General features: G+C 40.2%; 1 protein-coding gene across 1 annotated transcript in view; it reads left to right on the forward strand.

The window, feature by feature from the left end:
• The window catches only part of znf318 (zinc finger protein 318), a 42,876-nt gene that overhangs the window by 9,771 nt on the left and 21,004 nt on the right, over positions 1 to 12,101 (forward strand). The window contains exons 18-20 of the mRNA XM_069659097.1: positions 2,428 to 2,465; positions 2,548 to 5,056; positions 5,443 to 5,554. Coding sequence (XP_069515198.1) covers positions 2,428 to 2,465; positions 2,548 to 5,056; positions 5,443 to 5,554 — 2,659 coding nt within the window. The remainder of the gene's footprint in view (positions 1 to 2,427; positions 2,466 to 2,547; positions 5,057 to 5,442; positions 5,555 to 12,101) is intronic.

A 12,101-nucleotide genomic window follows, 5' to 3' on the forward strand; every position in this document is an offset into this window, starting at 1 on the left:
TTTACATTTACGTAGTTAATGATGCAAGTTAAAATGAAGAGCTCACTCTTCTGTTTACTGTTTATGTTGTTAATTCGTTTTTAGTCCCCACTTTCCCTTGTTCATATTACACCACCTTTTTTCCACTATGTTACAGTTCAAAGCAACTGAAGAGTTTATGTTTTCTGTAGAGAGTTTCTTTTTGTTTGTTAAATACATTCAGGGTTGATCTGCTACTAAGTTACTTACCTGCTCTGAAGTCATTAAGTACAGTAAATAGCTAGGAGTTAGAATGTAATTTTTTTTCTTGTGTAAAGAATAATGTGTGTCAACCTTCCGGGCAGTAGTACTTGCTATCGTAGTCTTGGTGTTAATTGAACGCCTTATAAAGGCATTTGGGTTTTTCTTTCGGGAAGGAGAAAGTTGAGGCCAAGCTGCCATATACATGAGCCTTTTGTTTGATTTATAATTTGTTAATTTAAGTAATTTAAAGTTAAACATGAATTGGAGATTACTGTAAACTACTGACCTGCTTAGTCTCCCTTTTGTAGTGCCTTCACTAAGCCATACTCTACAGACCTTTCCACTGTTTATTATAAAATCCCCTTTCCTTTGTTGTTTTTTCTGTCACTATCCATGTGCAACATATTCACATACAGTTGCAAGAAAAAGTATGTGAACCCTTTGGAATTACCTGGATTTCTGCATAAATTGGTCATAAAATGTGTTGTGATCTTCATCTAAGTCACAACAATAGACAAACGCATTCTGCTTAAACTAATACCACACAAACAATTATATGTTTTCATGTTTTTATTGAACACACCATGTAAACATTCACAGTGCAGGGTGGAAAAAGTACGTGAACCCTTGAATTTAATAACTGGTTGACCCTCCTTTGGCAGCAATAACTTCAACCAAACATTTCCTATAGTTGCATATCAGACCTGCACAACGGTCAGGAGGAATTTTGGACCATTCCTCTTTACAAAACTGTTTCAGTTCAGCAATATTATTGGGATGTCTTGTGTGAATCGCTCTCTTGAGGTCATGCCACAGCATCTCAATCGGGTTGAGGTCAGGACTCTGACTGGGCCACTCCAGAAGGCGTATTTTCTTCTGTTGAAGCCATTCTGTTGTTGATTTACTTCTGTGCTTTGGGTCGTTGTCCTGTTGCATCACCCATGTTCTGCTGAGCTTCAATTGGTGGACAGATGGCCTTAAGTTCTCCTGCAAAATGTCTTGATAAACTTGGGAATTCATTTTTCCGTCGATGATAGCAATCTGTCCAGGCCCTGAGGCAGCAAAGCAGCCCCAAACCATGATGCCCCCTCCACCATATTTCACAGTTGGGATGAGGTTTTGATGTTGGTGTGCTGTGCCTTTTTTTCTCCACACATAGCGCTGTGTGTTCCTTCCAAACAACTCAACTTCGGTTTCATCTGTCCACAGAATATTTTGCCAGTAGTGCTGTGGAACATCCAGGTGCTCTTTTGCAAACTTCAAACGTACAGCAATGTTTTATTGTGGACAGCAATGGCTTCCTCTGTGGTGTCCTCCCATGAACTCCATTCTTGTTTACTGTTTTACGTATGGTAGATTCGTTAACAGAGATGTTAGTGTGTTCCAGAGATTTCTGTAAGTCTTTAGCTGATACTCTTGGATTCTTCTTCACCTCATTGAGCATTTTGCGCTGTGCTCTTGCAGTCATCTTTACAGGACGGCCACTCCTAGGGAGAGTAGCAACAGTGCTGAACCTTCTCCATTTGTAGACAATTTGTCTTACCGTGGACCGATGAACATCAAGGCTTTTAGAGATACTTCTTTAACCCTTTCCAGCTTTATGCAAGTCAACAATTCTTAATCGTAGGTCTTCTGAGAGCTCTTTTGTGCGAGGCATGGTTCACGTCAGGCAATGCTTCTTGAGAATAGCAAACTCAAAACGAGTGTGTGTTTTTTTATAGGGCAGGGCAGCTTTAACTAACACCTCCAATCTCCTCTCATTGATTGGACTCCAATTAGGTCTTGGAGAAGTCATTAGCCGAGGGGTTCACATACTTTTTCCACCCTGCACTTTGAATGTTAACATGGTGTGTTCAATAAAAACATGAAAACATATAATTGTTTGTGTGGTATAAGTTTAAGCAGACTGTGTTTGTCTATTGTTGTGACTTACATGAAGATCAGAACACATTTTATGACCAATTTATGCAGAAATCCAGGTAATTCCAAAGGGTTCACATACTTTTTCTTGCAACTGTACATTTGTCCAGCTCCCATGTAATTTCAGTAAGGGTTAATTTATGTATTAGTTATATGATTTTAGGGTCTAAGGCAAACCTTCATTGTTTTTGCAGTGTTTTTAGGACCTTCAATAATTTACTAGTTTCTTGTTATATGATATGATATATGATATGACATGATATAATGTGATTTTCTCCTTGATAGATGACCATCAAGCTTACAAAAGCCTCAGAGGAAACCGAGTGAGTATTGAATTTATTTTTGTATGTTTTTTTGAAACACAGTCAGGTGTACAATCTGTCTTACTCACTTCTCCCATTTCAGGAAAGACAAACCAGAGACGGATAAGCTGAAGGCTGTGGTGAAGAACCTTCGAACTCAGGACAGCAAGAACAGTGTCAGCAGAAGGGATTACAGTACCACTCGGCATAGATATGGCCGAAGTAGAAGCAGAAGCAGGAGCAGGAGCAGGAGTCAGAGTAGGATAAAGGCCAGGAGTAGGAGTAGAAGTAGGAGCAGGAGTCCTCCCAGAGACAAGTTTGGACGTATCATCAAAAGGAGAAGCAGCACCAGCATTGACCGTGATCGTAAAAGCAGTAGATATAGGCGAAGCAGAAGCCGGGAGAGGTCAGGAAGGCCTACTAAAAGCCGCAGTAGGAGTTGCAGCCAAAGCAAGAGCCCCAGTAGGAGCCGCAGCCGGAGCAGAGAGAGAAGCAAGGACAGGTCTGGCAAGAAGAGGAGCAAAATCAGCAGAGAGTGTGAAGAAAGTCACAAGAGAAGAAGGGAGTTGAGCCCACCACCCAGACGTGTTGGTGTCATGGACGACGAGCTGGCAAGGAAGAAGAGGGAGCTAGAGGAGCTTAATGAGATGATTGCCTACAAAAAGTCCCTGGTTGACGTAGACCCAAGGGGACTGGACCCTGGACAGAGAACCTGCATAGACTATGACCATGGCAGGATCTCTGTCCCACTCACTGAGTACAAACCAGTCCGATCCATCCTAAAGAAAAGACCGGACGGGCCTGAGTACCTCCATCGTCCTCCTCAAGCTTATGATGATCCCTACTATGATCAGCCATACAGTTCTTACCAAGATCGGCGTTATGGTGACCGCTACGGTGATCCATATGCCAGCCGTACCTACTCTGATCGGCCTTATGGTGACCGTCCGTATGGTGACCGGCCCTATGAAACTCATCTGTATGGTGAAGTTCCCTATGTTGGCCCTCCATCTGCAAGCTCCCGTTATACTGATCGCTACGATGTTTATGATGAACCCTATGATGAACGCTACCATGACCCAGCTTATAAAGACAGACCTACTGATGATCCGTATCACCCTGTCAAACGTAGCCATTCTCCTGAACCCCATGGTCCCTCAACCTCCTCTCAATCTGTACAAGGCCCTGTTGCCTCCAACCAGTCTTCCTTGACACATACTGTAGCCACTTCCCAACCCCCTTTTAGACCCCCTTCTCCCACAGAGCCGCCTCCGAGAAGCCCATCTCCCCAATTGAAGAACACAACAACACGCCAGTCACCTCCAGCTGAGAAACCACCCCTTGATCGCTTCCTTGACATGCTAAATAAAAAGGTGGATGCAGAAAAGAAATCAGAACCAGTTTATGTGAATGATGACCTTTTGCCTCATGAGCGGGCACTTCAAGATGGAAGGGGTTTTTCCCGTATAGTGGGATTGGCTCAGGAGCAACCCACTAGGAGTCAAGCTCTGGAAGGGGAAAAAATGTCTCTGCGGCCTCTGCGGTCTTCAGTAGAGAGAACAAATGTGGAACCACAGAACCAGGCCGAACCCTACGACAAGATCCAGAGTTTACTCCGTACAATTGGCCTAAAGCTAAGTACAGGAGATGTGTCCAAATTGGCAATTCGAGCCCAAGAGAAAATTTATTACCCAAAATCCTCATCCACAGAACGAGAGACTTTGTCCTCCCAAGGAGAAGAACTGCGCAAAGGTAGAACTGGTTCCGTTGAATCAGATCACATCCAGTCCCCCTCCCCTGCAAGATCCTCTAGTTTGGAGCCGCTCAGCAGACATAAAGCCTTTTCAGAGTATGAAGGATTTCTGGACCAGCAGGAGTTGGGGGCCCTGAAGAAGGCGCAACAGATGCAGAGTCTTACCAAGACAATAAGAAGCACACCCTCTGACAGTCCTCCAGTGAAACCTCCCTCCGGGCCACCCCCACCAATCAGCTGGCCCCTTGGAGTTACTCCCCTTAATCCTCTAGCACAGAGCTCCACTGTCCCCAGCATGGGAACTCTAGCTCCTTCTGCTGCGGATCAATCACTCCAGAGAATTGGACCTCCTGCAGGACCTCCCCCTGGACCTCCTCCCGGGCCACCTCCACGGCGTCCTGGACAGCATCCTCCAGGACCTCCTCCTGGGCCACCTCCACGGCGTCCTGGACAGTCTCCCCCAGGGCCTCCTCCTGGGCTTCCACTCCATCGCCCTCCTGGACAACCTCCTTTCACTGCACCCTCAAGTCATACAGTCTTTCCTTTTGTTGGTCAGTCTCCTGCAGATTCCCCGCTTAATTCCTCAAGTCCTTTGCATCCTTTAACCACTGCCTTCGTAACACCACTATCATCAACACCAGTAACATCGAGTGCTGCAAGTGGTGACCAATCAACGATCTCTACAACTGTAGCCAGATGCCTGAAGGTCATTGAGACAGTGAAATCTCTGGCTGTCCATCCACAGGCCAAACCAGTAAAATCGGTTCAGTTCAGTTTACCCACAGAGTCCCCATCAGTCTCCAGTCCTCACACGTCTGCAGAGACTGAAGATGACATAAAGACCAAGCAGAAGGAGAAGGTATGACTAGCTGTGGTACTATTGTGCTTACATTTTTTAAGTAAAGAAAAAGTAGTGAGTATGAGTATTGAACAAGTACTGTTAGATCTACTCAAGAATAAAAAAGACAACTGGTTTGGAAGAGCAAAAACTGGTTTAGTGCAGCAATAAGAAGGGTTTGGGTTTGACATAAATTGCAAGGGGTTTTGTTGGTTCCTTTGAGATAATGATAAAGTCTGTATTTTAAGTGTTTTGCTAAGAATGTGTATCTGCTGTCCGTAATCCAAATATTCAAATTTTCCAAAGCATTTATTCCTTGGTAATCTAGTTAGGCAATGCTCTAATTATGTTCCATGTTAAGCTGCAAAGGATAAAGCTTTAACAAGGTAAATGTGTGTATGTTACAGCTGGATTTGTATAACCAGAGGATTTTGGAAAAGAGAGAGCAGCAGTACAAGGAAATGCTAGCCCGCAGGAAACAAGGAGAGAAGAACAAGGATGGCACACTGATCTCCCCAGGTATAAAACTTGTTGAACTACATATACATTTTACTTAGGCTAACTAGCAACCTTTGAATTTAGAATATGAGAGTTAAGCATTCGGTTATGCTCTTGGCGTGCTAGTTCTTCAAAGACAAAAATGCATATTCACGTTAACACTTTAAAGCTGCATGCCATATATATTACATTTAGAAGCCATGTACTTGACTGAAGATTTCTTTCTTCTAAACAGTTAGCCAGGCTTTGGCAAGAAAGACACAAGGATACTTTACAAGCCACATCTCCGGAGATGAGGTTGTAATGTTACGAGATAGCATAATCAAATTATAGCTTCGTTCTATCTAAATTTAACTTAAGAATGTACATGTTTAGCAGGGCCTTTTTATGTAAAGCTCTGAGGTAGAGACGAGTCTAGTGCTAAGCTAGATTTGTGCGTGGTGGTCTTCGGCCTTACTATAGATTCTCACAAGGTAGGTCGTAATTTATTGATTAATTAAGAATTCAGTGTAGAATTCACCTAGTTTTCAGAAAATGGTGGAAATAATTTGTTGGTATACATTTTTCTAGCTGCTGCTCTTGTGCTCTCCCAGTAGCACAAACATATGGATGCATTGCTAAGGAGTTTCAGGCAGCTACAGCGGAACCGCTTGCGTAGTAACAGAACCCTTCACACGTACGTCTGCGAGAAATTGACACAGAGCCATAAAGCTGTCTTGGCGGTTACCTTGACATTTTAAGAGCATTGCTGCTCTACAAAGGTCAGTCGTATTTCTACCACACAAGTTAGCCGAGCCAAGTGGTTCATCCCAGCGATCAAGAAAAGAAGCCAACTGCAATTTCAACTCCACAAAGTAACATCTTTTTCCTCGTCATATGGTAACTCTGTTTGGTATCTAACTTTACAGTTAGAGGACGTCAAGGGTGCACTATATTGTCAGATGAGATTAGGACAGGTTAAGATAGACATGAACTCAGTAAGGTAACGTATTGTTCGGAATTTACAAATACTGGTACTGGACTGTCAGTATTGATACAACACTGTATATTTTAAGAAAATATCTCATACTTTCACCTGACAGTATTCAGTACTATAGTAACTAAAGTTACATTTTTTCAGTGCTAAAAATTATTTAGGTATGATACCTAGCCCTAGTAGATAGCTAGTGGTCACTTAGTTCCTCCGGCTAACTAAAACTGCCATTGCTAATCTTGGATTTAAGTGTGTATTTGTTGATACACAGCCGGGCTCAATCTGTACTACTCTTTGTAGTCGTGATAGGTTGCAGTGTGTCAAAGTTGTAAGTATGTAGTACTTTACTTACACTACTTATTCCTGCTTTAACTTGGGTAGCCGTTCGAGTCCACTAGCTACTTAGTTGACATTGTTGCGAGCACAAAATCTTTAAATGCCCACAAACAATACTTTAGACTCTAAGTAGATAAGGATTTTGTGCAGTATGAAGCTTACTGTAGGAGAAACACATCTGGTCCAGGACACAGTAGGACTTTTAGGGTTAAGTGGCTTTTATAAACATGGCTTTAATAGTCAAGGACATAGTGTGGTAAAAATTGCCTAGATTTGAAAATCTAGGGTCGTATTTTTACCAGCTAATATTAGGGCCTTTCCATATACATTTTTTATTTTCTCCAGAAAATGCTACATGTGATTAGTAGTAATAGTTCTACTACAGATCATTGTCTTTCATAAATTGGATCTTTGTTTTTATGGCTATGCATTGCGTACATCTGTCATATTGAACTTTCATTCCAGGGAAAATGGAAAAAAATAGAGAAATGCAAGCAATTAGGGCTGCACAATGAGTCGAATATTAATTCTATGATTTTGAGTGGAAGAGGAAACAACAAAGACTGGTGAAACAAAAGTCAAATGTCAGGAACAAGACGAAAAGCTGGTCTCCCGGAGGTAATTCGAGTTTAGGGCAAGTGATTTTAAGCAAGAAAAAATAATATTCAAAGAGACTGATGATGCACCAATATAAAGATGCACCAATTCAGGTAAAGAACCTCATTTTAAGTTTGTTTCATGCGGAATGTAGTACAAAATGGAACTGAAAGCGCTGCTTGTCGCTGAAATTAATAAACAATCGTGGTTAATAATCATGATCTCAATATTGATCAATCATGCAGCTTTACAAGCCATGTTCATGAAAGCCATACTGAGCCCTTTCACATAAAGTCCTTACTTATCCTTGCATTATTAAAGCTGTAAGAACGCTATACAGTTGTATTGCAATTTAATGTGGGTTATGTATCGCTAGTCAGTCAAATTCACCCGTTGTTTCTTTTTTAATTATCTACAGAATTTTCTGTTACACTTCTCATATAAAGGATAACACATTTTTGACTGTGGTAAGTCTTTGAGCCAAGTATAACTTAGACAAATGAGGGTAAGTCAAGATTGCTAAGAGCTCATTGAACCTTGAACATCTTGTTTCTGTCAAACTGAGTGATGTTTTAACAGAAGATCCAGATGCCGAAATGTAATCGTGACTTAGCTGGATGGTTTTGCCACAAGTTAAAGATGCAGTTTCATTTATTTCATGACATTTGTAAGCAGTATAGTCCAGCCACCAAACCCTGCATCCAAGTCGAAGTTCCAGCCCTTGAATGTTTAAATCCGAGTCTGTCATCAAGTTGATTTATGCAAGGCCAGGTTAAGAGTGATAAAAATAATGTTGAGTTGCTGAAGTCATGACTGTCTCACAGAGGTAAGGATGGCATGTTGGAAGACATTCCCACATCACCAAGTTCAGTTTTTTTTTTCATATTTATCCAGCATATTTTATCTGTGAAATCTAAATTGAATTCAAGAACTTTTAATGTAATGTAGCAGCTGTCAATTTAAAGCCATGTACAGTGTTGCGTGACTTTGTCATTTACAAAGTCAACTAAATATCTGTACTCAGTAAATAATGCTTCTATTGAATGCCATGGACATTAGAACTGGCTACATTGCTTCAGTTGTTAAAAGTTTGGACCACGTATATGATATATCAACCAGACAACCTATCAACCTAAATGACCTACCTTCTGGATGTAATAACTATCAACTAGATGAGGTTTTGTGTAGCATGAAGCTAACTGTATGAGGAACTCATCTGGTTGGGGACACAGTAGGACTTTTAGGGTTAAGTCAGCTTTTATAAACATGGCTTTAATAGTCAGGATCATAGTGTGGTAAAAATGCCTAGATTCAAAGATCTAGGGTCATATTGTTACCAGTCAATGTTAGGGCCTTTCCATATACAGTTTTTATTTTCAGTCTGTCATTTACAAAGAAAGTGGTCAACTAAATATCTTTTCAATGCCATGGTCATTAGAACTGACTAAATTGCTTCAGTTGTTAAAAGTTTAGACCAAGTGTAAACCAAACAACGTATCAACTTAAATTACCTACCTTCTGAATTTAATAACTGTCAACTGTACTTGAACTAACCTATTTGTATTCTGGGCTTTCAAGTACCTTGCCCTTCCAGTTTGAAACTAACGTTAGCTCAGGAAGCTAACATAGATAGCTTTTACTATAGGGGTCCTATATGATGTCATTGTGATTCTTTCAATACATTATGCTCCATGACTATTGAGAATAGGTTTGAGTAAGAATGATCAGCATCTTGTCTGAGCTGAATTAGTTTACTTTTGAATCATCTTAGCCTTCAAACTAAGCGTATCACTTCAGTATCTTACACTCATTAGCTTAATCATTACATATCGGGACCTGTTGGATTCTAGGCTATGTTCGCCCTTTTCCTTTTTGTATGTAAAACAATCTACGTTAGCCCAGAAAGCTAATGTAGATATATTGTAACATGTTTTAGGGTCCAGTTGGATTATAAACTTTAGTTACCTCAGGCACGATTTACTGGTAGTCTGTCACCAATACGGTAAGTAATCCCATATCTACCATAAATAATTAAGACACACATTTTGATAGTGATAGTGATATCATAGTGATAATTTTTTACCACACTTTTTAAGTTATATGTAGCTGATTTAGGGGCTATTTAAAAAAAAACAAAACGTTTTTAGCCCAATAAAGTAGTATATTACATCAGCACGTTTTAGCCTATCCTCTTTAATGGCTGTTAGCGGGAGCCTTACTGAGAAGCGAACTACCTATTTCTTTAGTTTTGTGAAACTTGTGTTAGCTCAGTGAGCTAACATAGAAAGCTTTTAGCAGCGTTCAGTTATTTTACTCTTAGAGATCCTAATCTTCAGCAGTTAATTAGTGATGTTAAAGTTAAGTCAGTGAAATCTAAACTCATTTTAGACTTGACTATAAGTCAAGGAATTTGGCAATGCAATGCTGCTGGTAGACATCTGAGGTTCTTATTAAGGTTATTGTGTCCTGTCATTACATGCGTATATGTAATATAATGCAGTATATTATAACAGGTTTTAAGACATTACCAGGCTTGTGAACTCTTATCTAGACTGCGCTTTTGGGTCCATATTTTCGCTTCCATTGTTGAATTAATGTGCCAGTCGGTGTATGAATGCCTAACTTTGCAGTTCCATCAATCAAACTACAATAGCCCATCTGTCACTCCTCTCACTTATTTGCATTTAAATCCACTGTGATCACACAGCAAGTCTCATCTTTGCCTTTAAACGTGCTGCTCAGGTAACTTCTTTTCCCATGTTGGATCTGTGACTATGAAAGAATGGACAACCAGACTATCACCTTGGATTACTTTAGACTAAAGTGAAGACGATGAGGTCCAGTATGTTGTCAGGGAACAGAAATGGAAAACAAATCTCCCAAATGCCATTTCTAAATCAGTGTTCTTAAACATACTAATTGTGGGACACAATGTATGGCCTGTTTACTTGGAAAAAAGTTTTTTTCAGATATTCAATTCCATTTCCTTTCTCTAAATGAAATACTGGACTCTGAATGTCAGACCATAAGAAACATCAGGCAGAATAGTGTTACGTTTTGCAATTTTGAATTAATCAAAAATGAAATTTTGAAGTGAGTTTGAACATTGTAATTAGATTTAGTTTAGCAATTTTAATATGGGTTCAAAGAAAATAAATATAAGGATTCTAATTAATTTTAGAAATATGTTGCAATTTTTGTTGCATGTAATTTCTCCATATACTGACTATCCTAAACTCGACAGTTAGCTAGGGAGACACTATAGTCTAAATACAAAGCTAAATTTCACCCAAAGCTATTCACATCTTTTCTGTGATGAGTATTTTATCATAACAGTTTTTTTAAGTGACTGAGAAGGGTTTGAAGGAAAAAGGCTGCATATTGCATAATTGAAAAATGTATTTTCTTGACAGTTGAGGTAGGTAATCACATTAATTTCTTCATTGCATTGATTGATCAGCCAAATTTCCGTCATGTTTTTACTTGTCTTAAGTTACAAATAGTCACTTAAGTCAGCTAAATTTAAGTGAACAAATGTAATTCCTAAATACATGCGATACATCAATCACAAACATTTTCCTGTGATCGGTAGGTTTTCTTCTGGTTTTACACCGATGTTTATGGATAACCCTTAATCCTAAACAATGCCCTATGAAGCTAGATTCACTTTCCTTTTGCAATACAAATAAGGGTCTTCTGAAGGAAAAAGTTTTAGAAAATAATAAACCAGAAACCGGGCTGTTTTACTGGTAGACTGTAAAAATCTCTGGCTGGTTTCCCAAAGATCAACTGGCTTTAGTCTTAACTGTCACAATTCATGATATCAGTGTTTTTTTTTCCAGAATCTCTAGTCCATTATTTCCACAGTGGGAAAAATCAAGAGATTCTGGAAGACAATGAAGACCATTGTAAGCTTAATCCAAAAGGCAACTGGACTTGGTTGAAGTTCTTCAAGATGTTTCCCATTTCATCCAAAAGGCTTCCTCAGTTCTAACTGACTGGTGGACAGAGCTAGAAGTATAAGCCTCTGTAGGTCATTAGTATGCGAATAGATATGTAATCAGGGGTGAGTCGTTAGCCTGAGCTGTGAAACCCAGTATCACTGATACCCCTTTCCCATCTAAAATTAGTGTGTTGACGCAGGTTTTTAGACCCAGGAAGACCTGCTTATAGATGCCGATTGTCTCTGTTCCCATTGCCAGTGGAGTATACTTCTGTTGGTCTCTTTTCTGCTGCGTCACCGTCTGACATCACAAATGCACCCGAAACAGGGTTAGTAAACTGTGAAGATGTTATGGTGGTTAGGTCTTTATTTGATCTATAATTAATTCAGTCTGTTTATCAAACAAGGCGCTGACAAATTTGGAACGATGTTTGAGCACTGCTTGGACAGAGACAGGTTAAATTTGTAACTGAGATGACAGGGAGTCTCAGAAGTTACCGACGGATCATAGCATCGCGCCAGAAAGGGAGCGGAGATTAGCGTGTTGACCCGGTCTTTGTGTTCCCATCAATGCCGATCGGAGCCGAGGCGATAATTACCTGGGTCTACTGCAGAATCATTTGACCCGGGCCTGAATGCCAATTGTAGCCTTACCCATTAAGCAAAAAAGTTGGATGTGACCAGTGGGAAAACGGCTTGAGAGTCGTTAGTACCCACTG

Source organism: Semicossyphus pulcher, unplaced genomic scaffold, assembly GCF_022749685.1.
Source record: "Semicossyphus pulcher isolate SPU_LCO1_2020_fin unplaced genomic scaffold, fSemPul1.0.p SCAF_12, whole genome shotgun sequence".
NCBI lineage: Eukaryota > Metazoa > Chordata > Actinopteri > Labriformes > Labridae > Semicossyphus > Semicossyphus pulcher.